General features: G+C 43.5%; 1 protein-coding gene and 1 pseudogene across 7 annotated transcripts; one reads left to right on the plus strand and one right to left on the minus strand.

Annotated features, from left to right (window-relative positions):
- Positions 1–652: 652 nt before the first annotated feature.
- Positions 653–23,222, minus strand: LOC138814599 (zinc finger protein 75A-like). 7 transcript variants are annotated; one of them, XM_070003636.1, is made up of 9 exons: positions 23,137–23,222; positions 21,733–22,250; positions 18,981–19,173; positions 17,611–17,702; positions 16,959–17,085; positions 12,881–12,991; positions 3,822–3,867; positions 1,612–1,896; positions 653–1,139 (listed from the first exon to the last, which is right to left on the minus strand). In XM_070003636.1, exons 2-9 carry the CDS (start codon positions 22,138–22,140, stop codon positions 1,076–1,078), a joined length of 1,326 nt encoding a protein of 441 aa, XP_069859737.1. In that variant the 5' UTR covers positions 22,141–22,250; positions 23,137–23,222; the 3' UTR covers positions 653–1,075. The 7 variants fall into 7 exon arrangements, with proteins under 7 accessions (XP_069859737.1, XP_069859736.1, XP_069859741.1 ...); XM_070003638.1 differs by lacking the exon at positions 653–1,139 and adding an exon at positions 4,598–4,661 and having other exon boundaries at positions 1,874–1,896; XM_070003635.1 differs by lacking the exon at positions 653–1,139 and having other exon boundaries at positions 1,276–1,896.
- Positions 6,050–7,852, plus strand: LOC138814443 (HAUS augmin-like complex subunit 2 pseudogene; annotated as a pseudogene).
- Positions 23,223–23,564: the final 342 nt, after the last annotated feature.

A 23,564-nucleotide genomic window follows, 5' to 3' on the forward strand; every position in this document is an offset into this window, starting at 1 on the left:
CATAAATGAATACCCTAGACAGGTGACCAAGAGGTGCTCTTCATGAAAGCTGGTTAAGTTTGGTTACCCTCTAAGGAGAGAAAACCTGTTTTCAATTAACATTGCTCCTATGGGAGAGAAGGCTCTTCTGAGTGGGAACTCTTTCTCAAAGATGGGGTTAGAATAGAGATTGTCAAAGATTATTTGTATCTTTCAAACTAAGGTGAAAAAGATTTGCTTTCACATACTGCAAAGCAAACAACTCTTTCAAAACCAACTGAAAGGATAAAGGAAACAGGGATAGGAAATGCTGATCATCTTTGAACTCTTCTGGGCATTCATGAACCCAGGGCCTGGGCAGTGTCCCTGCAAATTTTTGCTCAAGGCTACACTGAGCCTCAGCTTCATTTCCAGTTTTCAGGTGATTAATTGCAGATAAGAGTCTCAGGGTACAGAAATGGAGGGGCAGCAGCGGTACAATTAGACTATGTTGAAATGAACTATACAATTGTAGGTGGGGCTGGGAGGGAAAAATGAGGAGAGAACAAAGGAAGGGAAGAACAAAGAGAGAACAAAGAAAAAATGTACTCATTGCTTGACTTATGAAACCCTGTGTACACCACCTTTATAATAACAATACAAATTTTTTTAAAGTCTCAAGGACTTTCCTACCCAAGCTGGCTTTGAACTGTGATCCTCAGATCTCAGCCTTTATAGGTGTGAGCCACCAGTATACAGCTATATTATTTTCTAATATTATTTTTTGACAATTTTATTAAACCCTTTTAGCAAACTGAGAGCTGAGGATTAAGGTTTGAAGTCAGCCCGAGCAGACAAATCTGCAAGACTCATTTCCATTTAACCACTAAGAAGCCAGGAGTATAACTGTGGCTCAAATGGTAGAGCACTAGCCTTGAACAAAAAAGCTCAGGTACAGCACTTAGACCTGAGTTCAAACCCCAGGACCGCCCCCGCCCCCGCTCCCCGCATTCCAGATGGCATCACCTTAAGGATATTATGTTCAACTCACCCATCGTCCAGCCAAGGATGCACAATCTTTCTCTTATCAACTCAATTATGGTCACATTCTCCACTCCTACAAACTAGGGTCAGAAACCTCCCAGATTTCTGAATGAAATCTCCCAGATTTCTGAATGTTACTGGGGAGGAAGAGTGAAATGGTTTTAGGATGCAGTAAACACATGCCAGCTGCATTCCCCACAAGAAAATACATCAGTTCTCTCTTTTTTTTTTTTTTTTGGTCATGGGGCTTGAACTCTGGGCCTGGGCGCTGTCCCTCAGCTCTTCAGCTCAAGGATAGCGCTCTACCACTTAAGCCACAGTGCCACTTCCGGTTTTCACTGACTTTCCTGCCCCAGCTGGCTTTGAACCGTGATCCTCAGATCTCAGCCTCCTGAGCAGCTAGGATTACAGGCATGAGCCACTGGTGCCTGGCTTAATACATCAGTTCTTTATACTCTCTTCCAGGACTTGGGAGCAGAGACTGACTCCTAAATCATTCTATGAAGTCATCATCACCTTAATCCCAAACCACAGATATTACAAGATGAGAGTTGCCTACTCCCTTTCAGTTCTTCAGTGTGGTCAGTCCACACATCTGCCTTTATATACCTGCCTCCAGATGGCTTACTCCTGAACGCAGAGCTGGGTGCATCGTAGCAGATGTACATCTGTGCAGATATGCATGGGAGCCACTGAGCAGTCACAGAATGCCTCGATGGAACTGATGTCTGTAACTTCCAACAGGAAACCCAGCTAGAAAACGGCTTGGAAACCAGAGTTATATGTCCTCTATTCTCTTTTCCTCCTGCTCTCTTCAGTTGCTGGTTGAATGTGTGTTTCAGATGGAGCCCACTTCCCAGTGGTCCTGTGAGGTAGGCCACTCTTCTCTGGGATCTGTAAGTAACAAAACTATTTCTGTTATTTTATGTTTGGTTTTAGTTTTCCTTTTGTTTGACATGACTAACATCTCAAAGCTAACTTCCTTCCAAATCTTGGCTCTCCTAGACAGTGGGTACCTTGGTAAGTATCAACTGGACAGAGGTCAGACAAGAGTCACAAAGGCATGTAGCAGTATAAACAAGTTTCTTATTAGAGGGACATTTGGTCACAAGTTAAACAGACATTATGCCACCACCAGGGTGAAGATGTATCCCACAGACACCAAATCCATCCACATTCTGACAGAAAAACGTCACTGGTGACAGAATGGCTCAAGTAGATCACCTGCCTAGCAAATGAGTTCAAACTCCAACACCCCTGCCCACCCCCACCCCCACATAAACACAAAAACTGGGCAGGGTGGTTCAAATTATCATCTTAGCTGCCAAAAAGTAGTAAATTTGGGGATCACAGTTCCAGGCCTGCCCAAGCATAAAAGTTCACAGGACTCCACTCAGTGGCTGGGTGCAGCGGCCAGCCCCATCATCCCCAACTCATGGAAATACAAGTAGAACAGTCCAGGCCAGCCTGGGGATAAAGCAAGAAAATAATACGACAAAGCTGGGTGGCTACTGCCCATAATCCTAGCTACTCAGGAGGCTAAGAGTCAAAGGATCAAGGTTCTAAGCCCACATCTGCAAGACTCCTAAAAGTATAACCAGCAAAAAGCAGGGCTGAGCCAGGCACTGGTGGCTCATGCCTGCAATCCTAGCTACACAGGAGGCTGAGATCTGAGGATCACAGTTCAAAGCCAGCCTGGGCAGAAAAGTCCATGAGACTCTTATCTCCAATAAACCACTAGAAAACCAGAAGAGGCGCTGTGGCTCAAGTGAGAGAGCACTGGCCTTGAGCTGAAGAGCTGAGGGACAGCGCCCAAGCCGAATTCAAGCCCTATGACCAACCAAAAAAAAAACAAAAACAAAAACAAAGCAGGGCTGGAAAGCCACTTCCTACCATTTTTCTTATATAACTAGAGCTTTCTTTCTTTTTTTTGTCGGTCATGGGGCTTGAACTCTGAGCTTGGGCGCTGTCCCTTAGCTCTTCAGCTCAAGAAGAGCGCTCTATCGCTTGAGCCACAGAGCCACTTCCTAACTGGTTTCTCAAGTGAGATGAGTAACTCATCTTCATTGACCTGGAAATGATCACAAGTAGATGAAAACTTGTAAAATTGTTGAATTCGAAAGCTATGCTGCAGTTGGCGGCTTCATGAAAGTGAAGTGCCATTTTGCAAACTCGTTGCCATGACAAATGCTGGAAGGTTGGAGACTGTTCTTAGGAAATCACTTGGATCATCTTCTAGTGCAGAAGATCCTAAACCGAATTGCTTGTGTTGATCTCGGAGGACTGGTTATGGCTAGGCCATAGGAGAGCCATGACTTCTAAGTCTACTCTACCAACAAAATCCAGCAAAGGGATCTGCAACTTCCACTGCCCTCCTCCAAGTTTTCAGTCTATGAAGACAGGCCAGAACACACAGCACAATGGCTCCATGGTTTGACATAAACATTTATTGCTCATTTTCACAAACTCCATTACAGCTCTGGGAACTCCAGAACAACTGCTGTCTGGAGTGACTTCATCTCATGGTTCTTCTCTGTGTTTCCATAGCTGAGGCAGAAAAGGGAAGCACTAGAGTCTCATACCAGAAAGCAGGTGCTTCAGCCCAGAAGTTGAGACTTCTGTGCACAACCCACCGACCAAAACGATCTTGTGAACCTACCTTACTACAAGGTGCAAGAAATCAAGACCAGGGGCTGGGAAGGTGGCTCAGTGGTAGAGTGCTTGCTTCGCATGCATTAGGCCCTGGGTTAGATTTCTTAGCACTGCATAAACAGAAAAAGCTGGGAGTGGTGCTGTGGCTCAAGCAGTAGAGCACTCACCTTGAGCTGAAGAGCTCAGGAACAGTGCTCAGGCCGAGTTCAAGCCCTACAACCAAAAATAAATAAATAAATAAAAATCACTTTTATTTCCACTTTAGCTTCTTTCCCTATTTACTTCACTGCAATAAATGATATGTCCAAGAAGTGCCTTGAACACAGTAGGTTCTCATTAAATCAAACCAAATGAATGTAGTGCTAGGAGGAAATCATGTCATTGGGAGAAAGTTGAAAACTTGAAAACTAATGGAATGTTTGATAAAGAGCTGGCTACACGTTAAGAAATTGGACTTGGTTTAATCCATTTCACAGAAACGAAACAAAATTACTATTGAGCATTCCAGACCTACAGATGAGGTATCTCTTCTTACACAGGCCATAAAGCATTAAAACCAAGGATCAAATCAACTTAGCATAGAACTGCAAAAGCCATAACCTCATTTGCTCCTTTCACATAATCAGTCATCCCAAATTACTAGAGAAACAGGGCAAAGAGAAAAAAGTTGTATTGGCCACATTCTGCAGGCCAGGCTCCATTATAGCAGCTCTAGTTTCATCAATCCACTTACCCCCTAGAACCCTGAATTTAATGCTATCTCTATTTTAGAGAAAAAAAAATGTAAACTTAGCCAGGCACCAGTGACTCACACCTATAATCCTAGCAACTCAGGAGGCTGAGATCTGAGAATTGTGGCTCAAAGCCAGCCTGGGTAGTAAAGTCCATGAGATTCTTATCCTCAATAAACTACCAGAAAACCAGAAGTGGCATTGTGTCTCACCTGGTAAAGTACTTGTCTTGAGCTGAATAACTTAGGGACAGTGTCCACGCCCAGAGTTCAAGCCCTATGATCAAAAAAAAAAAAAAAAAAAAAAGTGTGTCCATGGCTCATGCCTGTCATCCTAGCTACTCAGGAGGCTGACATCTGAGGATCACAGTTCAAAACCAGCCCAGACAGGAAAGACCGTGAAACTCTTATCTCCAATAAACCACTCAGAAAACTGGAAATGGCGCTATGGCTCAAGTGGTAGAGCTCTCGCCTTGAGCTAAAGAGCTGAGGGACAGCGCCCAGGCCCAGAGTTCAAGCCCCACAACCAACAACAACAAAAAAGTAGACTCTGGATGAATCCATCTAAAAACAGGAATATTCTGTAAACCAAAATTTGATACAACACAATGTTATTTGGGCTAGATGTTCAGAGATTATATAACAAAATTAGTCCTATTAATTCTGCCTTCATACATTAAACTGACAGCCCACAGACACGCAGTAATGATTAAGTCTTGAACAAATTCCTGTAATCTCTCAACTTTCTCATTTATACTTAGAAGAGATAACTTCTTTAACCTCTTTTCTAATAAACATAAAAACCCTAACAAACCTAAATCACTGTTACAGCTAGAGAAAGTGGGCTGTAAGAAAACCTTCATGGGGGGGGGGGGAATATAGTCATGGAGATGGGAGAGCAGGGATGGTAGAGGAAAAACAAAGGAGGAGGCAACAAGGCAACAATGCTTGATAAGAAATGTACTTATTGGGCTGGGAAGGTGGCTCAGTGGTAGAGCGCTTGCCTTGCATGCCTAAGGCCCTGGGTTTGATTCCTCAGCACCACATAAGCAAAAAGAAAAAAGCCGGAAGTGGCACTGTGGCTCAAGCGGTAGAGTGCTAGCCTTGAGCTGAAGAGCTGAGGGACAGCGCCCAAGCCCAGAGTTCAGGCCCCACAACCGGACCCCCCCCCCAAAAAAAAAGAAATGTACTTATTACCTTGCTTGTGTAATTGTAACCCCTCTGTACAGTACAAAAACTTATTTAAAAATAAAATAAAAAAGCCGGGTGCTAGTGGTTCACGCCTGTCATCCTAGCTACTCAGGAGGTGAGATTTGAGGATCATGGTTCAAAGCCAGCCTGGGCAGGAAAGTCCAAGAGACTCTTATCTACAATAAACCACCAGAAAACCGGAAATGGTGCTGTAGTTCAAGTAGTAATGTGCTTGTCTTGAGTTGAAGAGCTGAGGAACAGCGCCCAGACCCAGAGGTCAAGCCCCACGACCAATGAAAGAAAGGAAAGGAAAGGAAAGGAAAGGAAAGGGGGAGGGAGGGAGGGAGGGAGGGAAGGAATCTTCAGGCTAGAAGCCAGGCATGGGGGCTCAGACCTGTAATGCTAGCTACATGGGAGTACAAGGCCAGCTGGGACAAATAATTCCTGAGACCCCATTTCAGGAAAAAGCGAAGTATGATGGTGCATGTTTCTCTCATCAGCTATGGTGAGAAGCAGAGATTGGAGGATCATGGTTCAAGTAAACTTGGGAGAAATGTTGAGATGTTATTTCAACAATAATCAAAAGCAAAGGGGCTGGAAGTTGCCTAGCAAGCACAAGACTGAGTTCAAATTCTAGAACCTTTAAAAAAAATTCATAGAGGCTGGGCGCTGGTGGCTCACGCCTGTAATCCTAGCTACTCAGGAGGCTGAGATCTGAGGATCACGGTTCAAAGCCAGCCCGGGCAGAAGAGACTGTGAGACTCCTATCTCCAATAAACCACCAGAAAACCAGAAGTGGCGCTGTAGCTCAAGTGGTAGAGTGCTCACCTTGAGCTGAAGAGCTGAGGGACAGTGCCCAGGCCCAGAGTTCAAGTCCCACGACCAACAAAAAAAAAAAAAAATTCATAGAGGATAGTCTATTAGCAATCTACAAAATATATTTGAGGCTGCTATTGTGCTGGAGCTAGAAGAGAGGTAGACCCTGCCTCCTTAAGAGCTTTCAGTATAAGACAACGCATAGAAGTAAACATTCCTGAACTTGTCCAACACCAAAGATAAGTTCTCAATCGATTTTCCAGTCTTCAACCTCCCATTGCCTAGATGCCCACGTCTTCCATGGCAAGCAAGCCACAGGATCCTGCTCTAACATATAAACATTTCAGTTCTTATACACATGTAACTATCCTGCTTCTTAGTAACAAATGAGTCACATCAAAAGGTTAAAAAAAAACTGTTGATAGTAAAGTCCCATTAGCTTTCATTAGTGCTTTTGGCAAGTGCTCATTTTATGGCTAAATTACCTTATTGGCATTTTAAGGTAAGCCTAACTTCTTTTACTGCAGAAAGTTCTTTACATCTAATATATACAATCCCTTGGTATGTTGCAGTTCACTTATTGTAGCTTCACTATCACAGATTAAAAAAAAAAAAATATATATATATATATATATATATACGTATCTAATTCTGTATCAGTTTTCACTGTATCTCAGGATTTTGTAGTATACAGGTATTTATATATTTATGATCTTAATTTTTTGCCTAAAAATTTAAAATATGTTAACTCAAACATATTAAAATATTACATTGGCCCTGCCTTCTCTTCACCACTCCCAGTTCCATCCGAGGAGGTTTGTTCCAACAGTCACGGGAAGGCGGTTCCCAACCCATGGGACCCGGCCAGTGCGTCCAACACAGCTGGCCTGCTGCTGAACCAGTTGGTGACTTCAGGGATGGTCACTGAGGAAATGTTAAATATGTCCAAGGAAACAGCTCCTTGTTTTGAGAATTTCTCCAGAGTACAGCAGATCAATAATATTCAAGCTGAAATCTACCAGAAAAGCCTGGAAATTGAGCTTCTGGAACTAGAAAAAGAGTCAGCAGACGTTATTCATCCTTTCTATTTGAACAGATGGTATGTTTGCTGAAATTGGCTGTGACTTTTATTGAGAAACTGGAAACCCATCTTGAAATAATTAGAAATAATTCTCATTTAGATGCAAATCTAAAGAAAATGAGCCAGGCTTTAGCCAAGATGGACATTTTAGTGAATGAGACAGAAGAACTTGCAGAAAATATACTCAAGTGGTGAGAAAAACAAAAGGAAGTTTCCTTGTGTATCCCCAAAGTACTAGCTGAAGAAAATCATCTTCATAAACATGGCTTTATAGTATCTTGTACTTCTAAAGTTTATGCTCAAAATATTGATACCAAGTGATTATCCACTTTATTTTTGCTGAATTGTATATAGTCATACAAGGTCTATTTCTAGTTAACTATGACATGGATATTTATAGAATTTACTGATGGAAATATTGGAATACCAAGATTTAGGTTCATTTTTTTTCTGTATGTTTATATTCTGCTCTTCAGTAATGGAGATCTAACTTAGCTATGATAATTAAAAAGTAAATTAACAAAAAAATAAAATATTACATTGAAATAAAATACAGTATGCCACTACCACTGGTATAAGTTTATCAATGTGAAACTATACAGCACACTACTGGCTGACAGGATGGAAAGTGACCAACTACAGCATTGTATTCTATATCCTTGGCACTGATTGGCTCAGTGACCATAGCACTGGTCTGTTTCCTCTTCTTGGCTATGCAATACATTCATCTCATGGTCATCACCTTCATTGCCATCAGTACACAATTCATGGTCTTCATCATTCAAGTTTTAGTGTACTTTACTGGTGAGTACCCATATCAGATTTTATGTTGTTAAAATTATGCTGGGAAGGTGGCTCAGTGATAGAGCGCTTGCCTTGCATGCATGAGGCCCTGGATTCGATTCCTCAGCACCACATAAGCAAAAAGAAAAAAGCCAGAAGTGGCGCTTTGGCTCAAGTGGTAGAAGGCTAGCTTTGAGCTGAAGAGCTGAGGGACAGTGCCTAGGCTCAGGGTTCAGGATCCAAAACCGGACCCCCCACCAAAAAAAATATGCAGGTTTAAGAGCAAATGAAGTGTTTATAAGAGGGTGGGAAAGGATAGTAAGAGTGGGAAAAGTTTATAGGAAAAGAGGTTTCTAAAGCCTTAAACTATATATAAAAAATAAATATAATGCTGTTGCTTCACAGATTTTCACTTTCGCATGGGTCTCTGGAATGTAACTCCCTGGATAGGTGAGGGATCACTGTAATTCTGGACAGCAGTTTTTGCTATATCACAGGATTTTTGCAATATATAGGCATTTATATATTTATGATTGTTTTTGCCTAAAAAACTTACAACGATGTCAATTCAACCATATTAAAATACTGAATCAAAATGCAGTATATACTGTATTTCATCAGCAGATGAATACCATACTGTACACAAAGGAAATGCAGTATGCCACTACTGCCTGTGCAAGTTTGCCAACATGAAATTGTACACAGCATATGATTGTCTGACAAAATGGAAGGTGCCCAACCACAGCACTGTGTATTGTATCTGGGTGCTGATTGGCTCAGTGACTACAGCAGTGGTCTGTCTGCTCTCCCACACTATGCCCATACATTCTCTCCTTGTGCACTTCACATAGACATCTGACCACTGCACATAGTGGTGCTCTGTGGTGCTCTTTTTGTGCAATTTTTGTAAAAGTTTGAACTTATTTCAAGCCCTACAATGCCACCCAAACATTGTGCACTTTCTGAGACTTCTGGCAGTGAACCTAAGTGCCAAAGGAAGATGCTTACCATCAAAGAAAAGGTAGAACTTTCTTGATGTGTTAAAGGAAAAGGTTATATGGTCTGGGCCACCATTACAGGATCAGTGTATCCACTGTTCACTATACAAAGATGAGAAGAATATTAGGTCTATGGCAATAAGGACGTTTAACAAAACTGCAATGAGGGTGGTCACTTCCTGCAATACGGTTATTGTGAGGATGAATAAGGTCATTGTGAGGATGGAGTCTGCATTGGCCCTGTGGATAAAGGACTGCAGCAACAGTATCTTGTTGGATATCAACACCATCTGTACAAAGGCCAAGGAACATTATGCTTTTTGTGGAAAGCACAGACCTTCACGACAGTGATGATGAAGATGAAGATGACACAAAAGCAGAACACAGAGTGCTTCTCCCACCAAACCAACCCCATTCAGAGCCAATAACGGCTGGTTTGACAAATATCAGACACTTTGGACTCAAGAGCATTTCTCTGCATGGAGAAGCTGCCTCTGAGGATAAATCCAGAGCCAAGGAGCACGAGAATGGAGTGTTCAAGTCCATCATTGAGTAAGGGGGCTATCTGACTGAACAAGTGTTTAACATGGATAAGACAAAGTCAGCAAGTGAAAAAGAGGATGGGGAGCCAGACAAACTATGGGTTGGAGGAGGAGGTTGGCCTAACCCTCAATCATCTTGTAACCATGGTCAGAATGGCCAAAGAATTTCAGCAAGTGGCTGAAGATGGGACCCTATTATATGCTTCGTTCATTGCACAGCATAAATACAACTGAGAATGGCATGTTAGTTTATAAAAACCTTATCACTCAGGAAAAAAAATAGCACCAGCAACTTCACATAACTATATTCATCACACAGACAAAGAGATCAGTTATGCCTACGCCTTTAGCAGAAACAGAAGTTACAGCCCAGGGCGAAGATACTGCACCACCAGCTGATGTGCCTGATGAAATGGTGCCTTCAGAAGAGCTGCGATGTGCTGCTTGGTTATACAGTATATTCATCTCATCTCATCTCATTACCTTCATTACCATTAGCACTGCATAGCTACATAATTCATGATTGTCATCGTTCAAGTTATAGTACACTTCACTGGTGAGTACCCATACAGAATTTTATATGTTGTTAAGACTACATAGGTTTAAGAATGTAGAAAAATGTTTAAGGAGGTTGAGATCTAAGGATCATGGTTCGAAGTCAACTTGGGCAGAAAAGTCCTCGTGAGACTCTTATCTCCAATTAACAACCAGGAAATTGAGGAGCTGTGGCTCAAAGTGGTAGGGTGCTAGCTTTGAACACAAAGAGGCTCAGGATAGCACCCAGACCCTGAATTCAATGCCCACAAGCAACACACAAAGTGTGGGAAAGGTTAATAAGAGAGTGGGAAAGGTTTATAGGAGAGTGGGGTTTATAGTCTTAAAAGTTACATACGTATGTGTATACACACACACACACACACACACACACACACACAAAATAAATATAATGCTGCTACTTTTTGGATTTTCACATATTGTGTGGACATCTGAAAGATAACTTCTGGGATAGGTAAGAGATCATTGTAATGTCCAACTTGGTGAACAGTGTCCAATAAGAGAAAGAAAATCCAATATGGTTAACTAGAATTCATTTTCATGCTTATAATCCTAAACTTATTTTTTTTTTTTTTTGCCTTAGAAAATTATGCTACATAAGCCGGGCGCTGGTGGCTCACGCCTGTAATCCTAGCTACGCAGGAGGCTGAGATCTGAGGATCTCGGTTCAAAGCCATCCCGGGCAGGAGAGACCGTGAGACTCCTATCTCCAATAAACCACCAAAAAACCGGAAGTGGCGCTGTAGCTCAAGTGGTTGAGCGCTCGCCTTGAGCTGAAGAGCTGAGAGACAGCACCCAGGCCCAGAGTTCAAGCCCCACGACTGACAAAAAAAAAAAAAAAAAAAAAGAAAATTATGCTACAAATGATTAGGCTGAAGATTTCTAAGGTTGAAAAGAAAACCCACAAGCCCAACAATATTTACTTCTGTTATCAGACTACTGGCTGCACCTGCTATATGAAGCTGAAATTACTATTTCTGGTACAATTCCAAAATAGTCCTTTTCCACAATTAGAATGCTCTTAGAACAACTCTCTTCCTAAGGTATTCCTCCCTGACAGTTGAAAGTAAAACTGTGATGGGCACCAGTAGCCCACGGTTGTAATCCTAGCTATTCGGGAGGCTAAGATCAGAGGATTGCAGTTGAAGCCAGCCTGGGTAGGAAAGTCTGAATGAGGTGGAGTTGTGGCAAGTGGTAGAAGGCAAAATTGTGGCTCAGAGACAGCACCCAGGCTCTGTGTTTAAATCCCAGGATTGGTTAAAAAAAAAAAAAAACAAAAAAACAAAAAAAACAGCACTCCCTGCAGAGCTAACCTTAATTCCTTTCTGTGAAACACAAGGCTTATTTTCTCCAAATTTTCTGATGGTGAAAACTCATTCTTCATTTTGCATTTTCCCCACTTAAGGATCAAGCTCTTCTTTTTTTTTTTTTTGTCGGTCATGGGGCCTGAACTCTGGGCCTGGGCACTGTCCCTCAGCTCTTCAGCTCAAAGCTAGCGCTCTACCCCTTGAGCCACAGCACCACTTCTGGCTTTTTTCTTTTTGCTTATGTGGTGTTGAGGAATCGAACCCAGGGCTTCATGCATGCAAGGCAAGTGCTCTACCACTGAGCCACCTTCCCAGCCCAGGATCAAGCTCTTCTATTTGGTAAATTTCTTCAGAATGAGGACACTGGATAAGTTTCCTCTCATTGGTGGAGTTTCTGATGTCTAAGAAGGCTTGAGCGCCTACTAAAGTTTCTCTTACATATACTACAGGTATAAGGCTGCTCTCCTGTGTGGGTTCTCCGGTGTTTAATAAGATGGGAGTTCTGACTGAACTTTTTCCCACACTCATGACAAGTAAAGGGCTTCTCTCCAGTGTGAGTTCTTTGGTGAGTGTGAAGATTTGTATTTTGGCTGAAGCTTTTCCCACACCAAGAACATTTATATGGTTTTATTCCTTGGTGTGTGGTTAAGTGCTTACTGAGAGCTGAACTCCACCTAAACCTCTTATCACACTGCTGACATTTGTAAGGTTTCTCTTCAGTGTGAATTCTTTGGTGCTTAAAAAGGTCAGAGCTAACTTTGAAGCTTTCCCCACATTCTGGGCATTTAAAGGGTTTCTCTCCTTCACAATCTTTCTTGTGAAGATCCATAAGTCTCAGCAGCTCTTGTTTCCATGTTGAAAGTTTCTTTCTTTTCTTCACTGAAAAATCTCGGTGCCATTTCCCCACTCTGTGTGTATCACCATGATTTTGTTTGCCAGTTGCTTTCTGGGAAACTTCCAATTTGATCTTTTTTGATACTATGTCTTTTGATGCTTGCATTTCTAAGTCAGAAAGTGATATAGGCTGGTGATTTTCATGGTCATTTTTTACTTTTAACCCTGTTGGAATAAACATAAGATTCAGCCACCTGTATTGCTGAACAAGAAAACGACAGAAATGGGATGGAAAATTAAGTGATTATTATTTTTTTAATTAGAAGAAAAACATTAAGTCCCTGAAAAGGTTCACATGAACATGTTTCCTCCCGTAAATCACAATTTACCTGTACAAAATCCTCTACGACTGTCTTTGAAATCTGAGGATCCTTGAACCCATGGTTCCTCCCCTTGTTCTAGACAGAAGATCACTTTAGGTTTGGGAAGCACAAATAATGCTGTGAGATGAAAAAAATGAAATTAAGCAATGTAAGTTAACAGTGAATTGTTCCATTAATTATACTTAGGGAGAATGAAGAACACTTTTACAGTGTATTACTGCTGGAGTCTTCCACATCCACAAACGTTTCTATTCTACTGTATTCATGGATGGATATGAAAAGCAGAGACTGAGAAATAAACTTCAAAGTGATTTAACAAAAAGGATATGGGAAAGCCAGGAACTGGTGGCTCACAACTACAATCCTAGCTACTTAGGAGGCTGAGATCTGAGGATCGTGGTTCAAAGCCAGCCCAGACAGGAAAGTCTAGAGACTTTTTAAAAATTTTTGTCAGTTGTGGGGCTTGAACTCTGGGCCTGAGCGGTGTCCCTCTGCTCTTCAGTTCAAGGCTAGAGCTCTACCACTTGAGCTACAAGGCCATTTCTGGTTTTCTGGTAATTTAGTAGAGATAAGAGTTTCAAAGACTTTCCTGCCCAGGCTGGCTTTGAATCACGATCCTCAGATCTCAGCCTCCTGAGTAGCTAGGATTATAAGTCTGGAGACTTTTTTTTTTTTTTTTTGTCAGTCATGGGGCTTGAACTCTGGGCCTGGGCGCTGTCCCTCAGCTCTTCAGCTCAAGGCGAGCGCTCTACCACTTGAGCTACAGCGCCACTTCCGGTTTTCTGGTGGTTTATTGGAGATAGGAGTCTCACGGTCTTTCCTGCCCGGGCTGGCTTTGAACCGTGATCCTCAGATCTCAGCCTCCTGAGTAGCTAGGATTACAGGCGTGAGCCACCAGCGCCCGGCAGTCTGGAGACTTTTATCTCCAATAACTACCAGAAAATCAGAAGTGGTACTGTGTCTCAAGTGGTAAAGCACTCACCTTGAGCTGAAGAGCTCAGGGTCAGCACCCAGACCCCAGAGTTCAAGCCCCACAAATGACCAAAAAAAAAAAAAAAAAAGTGTAGTAGGCTATGTACTGAAGGAATTAAAAATGCACATTATCATTTTTTTTTAATGAGAAAAGGAAGAAGGCAAGTAATCAGCACAGGGCCTGATCTCCTAAGGCCAGGTGTGGTTGCCTGAAGAACATCTGTGATAAAATGCTTTGTGTCGTTGAATCTTGTCAACTTTGATAAGTAGGAAATTATAGAGCACACTTCTGGCTATGTCTGTAGGAGTATTTCCAGAGACTATTACATCCAGAACATGGATGAGACCGTCCCACTGGCTAGAGGTGGCCCAGATGGAATAGAAACAAAAAGAGAAAGGCCACTAATACAGGCATACTTTCACTGCTTCTTACTGAGCTTCTGTCCTGCCACACCATCCCCAACATGGTAGACTGAAATTTTGAGCCAAAATAAATTTCTCGTTATGTCAAGTCTGATGGATATAGATGCCTAGGAGGTAGCAGCTGAGCAATGTTGGCATGAGGCAGCAGAGAAAGGCAGATGAGGTCTAGCTCAGGCAACCCTACACATCTGAAAAGCAAAGTCACATGGGATTCAGGCAACATGCGCTTAGGGAGAAAGGAAGCAGAGGAAATTTCTCATTTCTATCTGTGAACAGTATCGTGAGCTTATTTCTAAAGTACAAAAAGATCTTGACTCTTTTTATTTATTTGGTCAGTTGAGGGGCTTGAACTCATGGCATGGAAACTGTCCCTGAGCTCTTTTGCTCAAGGCTAGTGCTTACCACTTCGAGCCACAGTGCTACTTCTGGTTTTCTGGCTGTTCACTGGAAGTCTCAAGGACTTTTCTGCCAGCGCTGGCTTTGAACAATTCCTCAGATCTCAGCTGCCTCAGTAGCTAGGATTACAGGCATGAGCCATCAGCATCCAGCAAAATTCTCTTTCAGTAGAGATGGGACACCTTTACAAGTATGTGTATATCCATTTCTGGGGTACCAAAATGGCTTTTCCATTATAAATTAGAATCAAGTATCTGCCAAAACCAAAAGCCCATTTCCTAGGTGACTTCTATTTTCAGGAATGACAATAAAAATAGGGCTTTCCCACCTTGAACACTACTAATGGTTCTGAGTTGGGCAGAACTTAAAGGTGCTTGAAAATGAAGAAATCAGGGACTCTAGTATGTTGAATTTCAGAAAGCAGGAGGTTTTTTTTTTTTTTTGGGTCCGGTCGTGGGGCCTGAACTCTGGGCCTGGGCGCTGTCCCTCAGCTCTTCAGCTCAAGGCTAGTGCTCTACCACTTGAGCCACAGCGCCATTTCTGGCTTTTTTCTTTTTGCTTAGGTGGTGCTGAGGAATCAAACCCAGGGCCTCAAACATGCAAGGCAAGCACTGCACCACTGAGCCACCTTCCCAGCCCTCAGGAAGCAGGAGGATGGAAATGAGCATGGCCAGTTTCAGTAACAGGACCAGTAAGGTTAAAGATGAAGGAAGAAGCCAGGCGCTGGTGTCTGATGCCTGTAATCCAAGCTACTCAGGAGGCTGAGATCTGAGGATCACGGTTCAAAGCCAGCCCAGGCAGGAAAGTCCATAAAACCCTTATCTCCAATAAACCACCAGGAAACTGGAATTGGCGCTGTAGCTCAAGTGATAGAGTGCTCACCCTGAGCTGAAGAGCTGATGGACAGCAATCAGGCCCAGATTTCAAGCCCCAAGACAGACAAAAAAAAAAAAAAGATGGAGCAAGAGCAGAAGTACTAAGAGATGATTATAGAGAGGTAAGTTGGAGCTATAATGTGGCAGGTCCTGGGAATGGTATAGATTTGGGATCTTTTCCTGAAGTCAAAGGGTTTTTAAAATTTGAAAGATCACGGGCTGCTGTGTAGAAAAACCTGGAGAACAAGATGAAGGTAGAAGCATCAGCCAAAGAGCTATCCGGTTTGAGCTAAGACTGGCTTTGACCATAATGGTAACAGTAAAAGAAGCTGAGACATGGTTGAATCCAATGTATTATTATTATTTTTTTTTTTTTTTTGGTCAGTCATGGGGCCTGAACTCTGGTCCTGGGCGCGGTCCCTCAGCTCTTCAGACCAAGGCTAGCAAGCACTCTACCACTTGGGCCACAAAGCCACTTCCCACTTTTTCTGCTTATGTGGTGCTGAGGAATCAAACACAGGGCCTCATGCATGCAAGGCAAGCACTCTACCACTGAGCCACCTTCCCAGCCCAAGCTGTATTCTGAAGGTAGATCCAAGAATACTATCACTTAGGAAGTGGCGCGGTGGCTTAAGTGGTAGAGCACTCGCCTTGAGCTGAAGAGCACACGGACAGCACCCAAGCCCAGAGTGCAAGCCCCATGACTGACAAAAAAAAAAAAAAAAAAACAAACAAACAGATAATGGGCTGGGAAAGTGGCTCAGTGGTAGAGCACTTGCCTTGCATGCATGAGGCCCTGGGTTCGATTCCTCAGCACCACATAAGCAAAAAAAAAAAAAAAAGCTGGAAGTGGCACTGTGGCATGCTAGCCTTGAGCTGAAGAGCTGAAGGACAGCGCCAGGCCCAGAGTTCAGGCCCCATGACCGAACCCCCCCCCAAAAAAAAAGAAAAAAAAAAAAAGAATACTATCACTTAGTCAAGATTAGAGTATCGAAGATATAGGAGAGCACATTTGGAGGAAAAAGGAATAAAGAATTTGAAAGAAATAAGCATATAAATTTGGCAAAAGCTCCCTGAGATAATTTGAATTTATCTTCTCTCTTCATCATCTGCCTCAGATACGACCAGCTAAGAGAAGATTAAGACAGGCCTGGGAAGGTGGCTCAATGGTAGAGTGCTTGCCTTGCATGCATGAGGCCCTGGGTTTGATTCCTCAGCACCACATAAGCAAAAAGAAAAAAGCCAGAAGTGGCGCTGTGGCCCAAGTGGTAGAGCGCTAGCCTTGAGCTAAAGAGCTGAGGGACAGCGCCCAGGCCCAGAGTTCAGGCCCCACAACTGGACCCGCCCCCCCCAAAAAAAGAGAAGATTAAGACAGGATTTCACTCAAACTTCTACACAAAGGGAGAGTGGATCATTACCTAGAGAGATGACAGTATTATAGTTTTCCTGCATCACATCATTGTAGAGACTCTTCTGAGTGGGATTCAATAACTCCCATTCTTCCTGAGAAAAATACATGGCCACGTCGTCAAATGCCAACAAGCTCTAGAGAAGAGAATGGATTTTTAGCTCAGTACTTACCACTACAGAAGCTTGGTAAGCCACATATTAAAGGAATTAACAATATTTGACATATAGAATGGTACTTTGGTCAACAACGGGCTTCATATGTTCAGTGGTCCTATAAGATTATAGTGGATTTGCACAATTTCTACTGTTTTGTGAAGTTATATTGCTATGTACTTCTCATGTGATACTGCTGCAATTATTAGTGTATAGTTATATACACTACACAGTAGTTAGAAATAAGTAGATTCATATATTCATTTTTTTATTGAGGCCTCATTAAGCAACTGATTTATAGTAATACATTTCTCAGAAAGCATCCTCATCCTTACATGACTGTAATATTTTTTAAAGTGAGAATGCAGAAAGGAGCCAAAGGATCACCTAACAGCCTAGCAGATACCCAATTCCCAAGCAAGAAGGTGCCTCTGAGGCCCTCCTGGGCAGTAGGATTCATGGGCAGCAAGGAAAGGCAGCTCTCAACAGGTGGAAATCACAGCTCACCTGGGATTCAGGCAAGATGAGCTTAGGTGCCACTGTCCAGTCTTTGGTGTTAGTCTGCTCAGGAAAGACTAGAATCTGTTGAGCAGGCACAGCTGTGGGTAAGAAAAAGCCAGAGGAAATTTCTTTTATAAGCATTCTGAGGTCATTTTTGTACAATATAGGTCCTCATTCTTTTTTTTTTTTTTTTGTCGGTCATGGGGCCTGGGTGCTGTCCCTCAGCTCTTCAGCTAAAGGCTAGCACTCTACCACTTGAGCCACAGCCCCAGTTCCAGCTTTTTCTGCTTATGTGGTGCTAAGGTGCCTCATGCATGCAAGGCAAGCATTCTACCACTGAGCCACCTTCCCAGCCCGAGGTCCTCATTCTTTAGGAAAAGATAGAGAGAAAAAAGAAATGATGGAATATCTTAGGTAACCTTCATCTAGTTAAGAAACAAGACTCTACCAACCTTCACACTCAGTTCCTCAGCTGTTTCCTTAATTGTCACGAGAAATGAATACAATCCCCAATTTTTTTTCTCAGGACATAACATTTCCTGAGTTAGGAAAAAGGTATTACAAATGAAGTACTGAGGGGCTGGGAAGGTAGCTCAGCGGTAGAGTGCATGCCTTGCAAGTATGAGGCCCTGGGTTGGATTCCTCAGCACCACATAAACAGAAAAAGCCGGAAGTGGTGCTGTGGCTCCAGTGGTAGAGCGCTAGTCTTAAGCTGAAGAGCTAAGGGACAGCGCCCAGGCCCAGAGTTCAGGCCCCACGACCGGCAAAAAAAAAAAGAAGTACTGACTCCAGTATATGGTAGGAATTATTTTGCCTTTTATTATTTCCCTAATACATGTCTTCACATCCTGACAGTAATACTTTTTCAAAACAAAATTACTTCCCTAATAAACATGCCTTTACATCTTTTTTGGTTTTTTTTGGTTGGTTGTGGGGTTTGAACTCTGGGCCTGAGCGCTGTCCCTCAGCTCTTCAGCTCAAGGTGAACGCTCTACCACTTGAGCTACAGAGCCACTTCCTGTCTTTACATCCTGATGCCGATACTTTTTCAAAAACAAAAACACCAAACCTATTCTGATCACAATTCTGTATTTCTTCAGGATGAAAGAGCCCCAAACTTTGCTTCCTGATTTCTTTTCCTTCTCTTCACTTTTCTAAGGAGTACAATGCAGGGTTCTGTGATTTGGATGTTTCTAGAGTCTAGGCAAAGCTTATCTTTGCCCATTGTTGGTACATTCTTCCACTGCCTGAGGGGGTCACCTAACTGCTCTGTGGCTCTTCTTACAGACCCACAGACCTAGGTACCCACAAAAATGCCCATGACATTTAGGATGAACAAACTGCTAATAGTTCTAAGAAATTATTAAGCTCCTTACCCCTCTCATATACAGTCTTGGCTTCCTTATGAGTATTCTTGCTCTGTTTTTGCAGACCCTGGTATGTATTCCAAAATTCTTCCTCCTGGGACATTCCCTCTGGTGGAGCCTCTTCTGCCTTCAGCTTGAAGCCTGGGGCTTCTGCTCTTTTTCCCAAGAACACTGCCTCCTTCCCTGGCTCAGGGACTGTGACCTAGAAGTAATTCCCATCCTGTTACCAAAGGCTTACTTTTGAGTTGGGAAGAGACAAAGAAGAGGAACAAGTATACATTTCAAACAGTCAAATCATGAGTCATGGAAGAAAACCACAGGATTTAGATATGGGGTAACCATTTTTCTACAAGGATAGCAACAATATGGGAAAATTGAGGTGAAGGGGGGGAAATTGCTGCTATTCCTCCAGCACCATATCAACCCTCACTTCAGACCAAACAGGGTTGGGCAGGCCACCTATTCACATATTGCCTTTTCTGGCTTTTTCTCTTGACTTATATTTCTTTTTTAGTGGTTGTCTATCCTGTTTCTCTAAAATTTAAAGAACTGAACAAAGTTTTTGCTATTGGCAGATTTTTCCTAAGGCCAGGAAAGGTTTTTCAGAGAATGGAGATAGAATAGAGAATGTGAAGAGTGACTCTTAACTTACTCCCAACAAATTTGTGTGTGTGTGTGTGTGTGTGTGTGTGTGTCAGTCCTGGGGCTTGAACTCTGGGCCTGGATGCTGTACCTGAGCTTTTCAGCTCAAGACAAGTGCTCTACAACTTGAGCCCACAGCACCACTTCCGGTTTTCTGGTAGTTTATTCAAGAGTTTCACAGACTTTCCTGCCTGGGGTGGCTTTAAACCTGGATCCTCAGATCTAAGCCTCCTGAGTAGCCAGGATTAGAGACGTGAGCCACCGGCACCTGGCTTCTATCTATATTCTTTACCTAAGCAATACAAGGCCATACCCTGACTCCCTACTCCAAGCAAAATCAAGGACCAACCACTAAGGCTAAGCTACAGTAGGGGCCACAATTCCTTGGTATCTTATCAAAGCTCTGTTGGGATATTCCTTCAAAATCTTTGTTTTATTGTCTTTTCCCCTTCCACTGCACTTTTTTTTTTTTTTGCCAGTCCTAGGGATTGAACTATGGGCCTAGGCTCTGTCCCTGAGCTTCTTTTTGCTCAAGGCTAGTACTCTACCACTAGAGCCACAGTGCCACAGTGGCTTTTTTGACTAGTTTATTGGAGATAAGAGTCTGGCTTCGAACCATGATCCTTAGATCTCAGCCTCCTAAGAAGCTAGGATTACAGACTGGCACCCTGTTTCTCCTTTTCTTTACTATCCTTGCTCTCGTTTATTAATATTCTTTTATTTATTTGCAGTTATGAGAGGGTCTGAACTCAGAGCCTTGCCCTTGCTAGGCAAGAATTCTGCTACTTAAGTCATGACTCCATGTTTTTGCTTTTATTTTCCAGGTAAGGTCACATGCTTTTTGCCTGTTAGCCTCAGACCATAATCCTCCTATCTATGCTTCCCACATAAATGGCATTACACATGTGTACCACCATGCTCAGCTTGTTCTTTCAAATAAGGTCTTAGCAAATTTTTCCCTGTACTTGCCTTGTGCCACAATTCCATCTATGCCTCCAAGTACCTGGAATAACTGGTGTGAACCACCGTGCTTCCCTGGGTCTCTTCTTTGGTGTGTTTTTGTTTTGTGCCAGTCCTGGGGCTTGAACTCAAGACCTGAGTTCTGTCCCTAAGTTTCTTTTGCTCAAAGCTAGTGCTCTACACTTGAGCCTCAGAACTAATTCCAGCTTTTCCCGAGCAGTTCATTGGAGATAAGAATTTCATGGATGGGGGACTGGGAAGGTGGCTCAGTGGTAGAGCGCTTGCCTTGCATGCCTGAGGCCCTGGGTTCGATTCCTCAGCACCACATAAGCAAAAAGAAAAAAGCCAGAAGTGGTGCTGTGGCTCAAGTGGTAGAGCGCTAGCCTTGAGCTGAAGAGCTGAGGGACAGTGCCCAGGCCCAGAGTTTAGGCCCCACTACCGGACCCCCCCCCCCAAAAAAAAATTTCATGGAAAGCTGGGTGCCAGTGACTCACACCTGTAATATTAGCTACTCAGGAGGCTGAGATCTGAGGATTGCAGTTCAAAGCCAGCCCAGGCAGGAAAGTGTGTGACTCTTATCTCCAATAAAACATTCAGAAAACCAGAAGTGGCACAGCACAGTGGCTCAAGTGGTAGAGCACTAGCCTTGAGCTGAAGAGCTGAAGGATAGCATTCAGGCCCAGTTCAAGCCCCATGAACAACAAAAAATAATTTCATGGACTTTTCTGCCCAGGCTGGCTTCAAACCACGATCTTCACATCTCAGAGTCCTGAGTAGTTAACATTACAGGTGTGAGCCACCATCTGGTGGCAGGCCTTTTTTTTTTTAAGTCCTAGACAGTCCCCCTGCCCTTGCTTTTATTGTGGTTCCTAAGAATTCAAGTCTTCTTAGCCAAGACCATCATCTTCAATTAATGATGATTTCAAGAGGAAAAAAAAAAATCAACTTTTTCTCTAAAGCAAGGGAAGTATATTCTATGTTTTTTTGTAACAAGTGGACTGATTTTTCCAAAGCACCTATATGTTTCAACTTCCACCTTAACTTCCCTAAAGGATCAACAGAAGTGACCTAATCTAACATTTCTCATAACTTACCCCCACCCCAACTACAAACACCTTCATCCTATTTCATTGTATGTGTCAGGGATCTTTCTTCTCACCCCATTCCTTATTTGATCAGATTCCCTCTGCAAGTGCTCTACCAGGGACACAGCCTCCTCAATGGTTTTTGGATGGTACTTCTGTATCCGAGTCTGCATCTCCCTTGGGAGAATGGACAGGAACTGCTCTAACACCAGTAGTTCCAAGATCTGCTCTTTGGAGTGCACTTCTGGTCTTAGCCAAAGATGGCATAATTCTTGAAGCTGGCTGACAGCCTCACGGGGTCCTGATGCTTTGTGATAATCAAAATTCCTGAAGTGCCAACAAGAGTTCCTGTGTCTGAGACTGTCTCTCTGTGAAGAAGACACTTTACTTTGACTGGAGTGCTCTGTCACAGGCTCGTTGGTCTCCCACAGAGCCTTGACATGAGGGCTCAAATACTCAATCTTCAGATCTACCATCACCATTTTGCTGTAGCAAGTTTTGCTCCTATGTCTGACACCTCAGTGGTGCCACCTTTGACCACCAAGGTCCTGTCTGGTGTGGTACAGAAGAAGTGAGTGAAAATATCTTCTTCCTAAAGTCACCAAGGGGAGAAAAAAAAGTACATGTCAATAAAGTCACATGAACTATAATAGTTATATAATTATGAGAAAAAAATAAACAGAAAAGGTCCCAGCTTGCTTTCTCATTTAAAATAAACTGCCAGAGCAAAGCACCAGTGACTCATGACTGTAATCCTACCTACTCAGGAGGCTGATAGCTGGGGATGGAGACTTGAAGCCAACCTGAGCATCAAAGTCCATGAGACTTACTTCCAATTAACCACCAAAAAGCGGCAAGTGGAGCTGTGGCTTAAGTGGTAGAGCACCAACCTTGAGTGAAAAAGCTAAGGAAACAGACCTGAGCTTAAGCTTCAATAAGAGTAGGGGAATGGGGGAGTCAACTGCCAGGCCTTTTGTTCTCTCCTTTCTGCCACTCAAAGTAAAACACAGCTAAGAGAAGGAAAAATGTCAATAGATAACATTGCTCTTAAAAAAAAAAGCTAACTCAGGAAAGGCAGGCAATAGAAAAAAATCAGCACCAACACGTTGAAAGGAGTGTGAAGGCTCCACATACAAGTGATTTGTGTGTTTCCTATCCCATTTTCCCCATAAGAAAAAAAGTAGGAGAAAATAACAATCTATTCTTAGTTTCTCTTTAACAGCTCACCCCAATCTGAGTTTAGGAAGTGTTCAACTTCCACAACCCTTCTGGCACTTTCCACTCTATGAACAATGGCAAAGAACTAAGACCCCGTGAGCCAACACAGAAAAAAAAAAAAAAAAGGAGAAAGTAGCCCCATTTTTCTCAAGGTCTCTTCACCGGGCAAGCCAGAGGCTCCCCTTTCTTTGCAAGAACATTTATGCAGAATTTTACATGTCTGCTTAATTGGACTAGGAAAAAAAAAAATCACAACTGACTTGTTAAGGCGGAGTGGGAGCTGGTGAGAGGCCGGGCCTGCCGTCACACCCCCCGGGCGTCGGGAGGCTCGGGAGCTTCGCGGGCCTCACCTCCTCCCTCAGGGAACCGAGGTTTCGCCCAGGGTGCCGCAGGCATTCGGAGACGCCGGCGCCGGCTGCCCGCGCCGGGCGGTGCCCCGCGGCCTGGGGGCGGAGGCCGCGCGGCCCCGGCCGGCCCGGCCCGGCCCCCGCCCGCCGGCCCCGCGGCCTCCCCGCGTCCGGCCGCCGAAGGGTTACCTCAGACAGCCCGGCTTCCGCGGAGGCCGCTGCCGGCTTCTCGGGCTCACCGGCCAGCCTCCCGCACCGGTCGGCGGCGAACCGGCGAGCGAAGCCCCGAGCCCCGCGGACGGCGGCCCGCTCCGGACCCCGGCCGACCGCGAACGCTCGTG

Source organism: Dipodomys merriami, unplaced genomic scaffold (genome assembly GCF_024711535.1).
Source record: "Dipodomys merriami isolate MVZ:Mamm:240054 unplaced genomic scaffold, mDipMer1.0.p SCAF_60, whole genome shotgun sequence".
In the NCBI taxonomy this organism is placed as follows: Eukaryota; Metazoa; Chordata; class Mammalia; order Rodentia; family Heteromyidae; genus Dipodomys; species Dipodomys merriami.

What these genes read in the sequence shown, in the direction of transcription:
- LOC138814599 (XM_070003634.1), bottom strand. Translation starts at nt 22,140, where the DNA reads ATGGTGATGGTAGATCTGAAGATTGAGTATTTGAGCCCTCATGTCAAG. An exon ending in CAAGACTGTATATGAGAGGG is followed by an intron (nt 17,703 to 18,980) that starts GTAAGGAGCTTA and finishes TCTTACCCACAG; the next exon opens with CTGTGCCTGCTCAACAGATT. An exon ending in TCATCTTGCCTGAATCCCAG is followed by an intron (nt 17,086 to 17,610) that starts GTGAGCTGTGAT and finishes TCTCTTCTCTAG; the next exon opens with AGCTTGTTGGCATTTGACGA.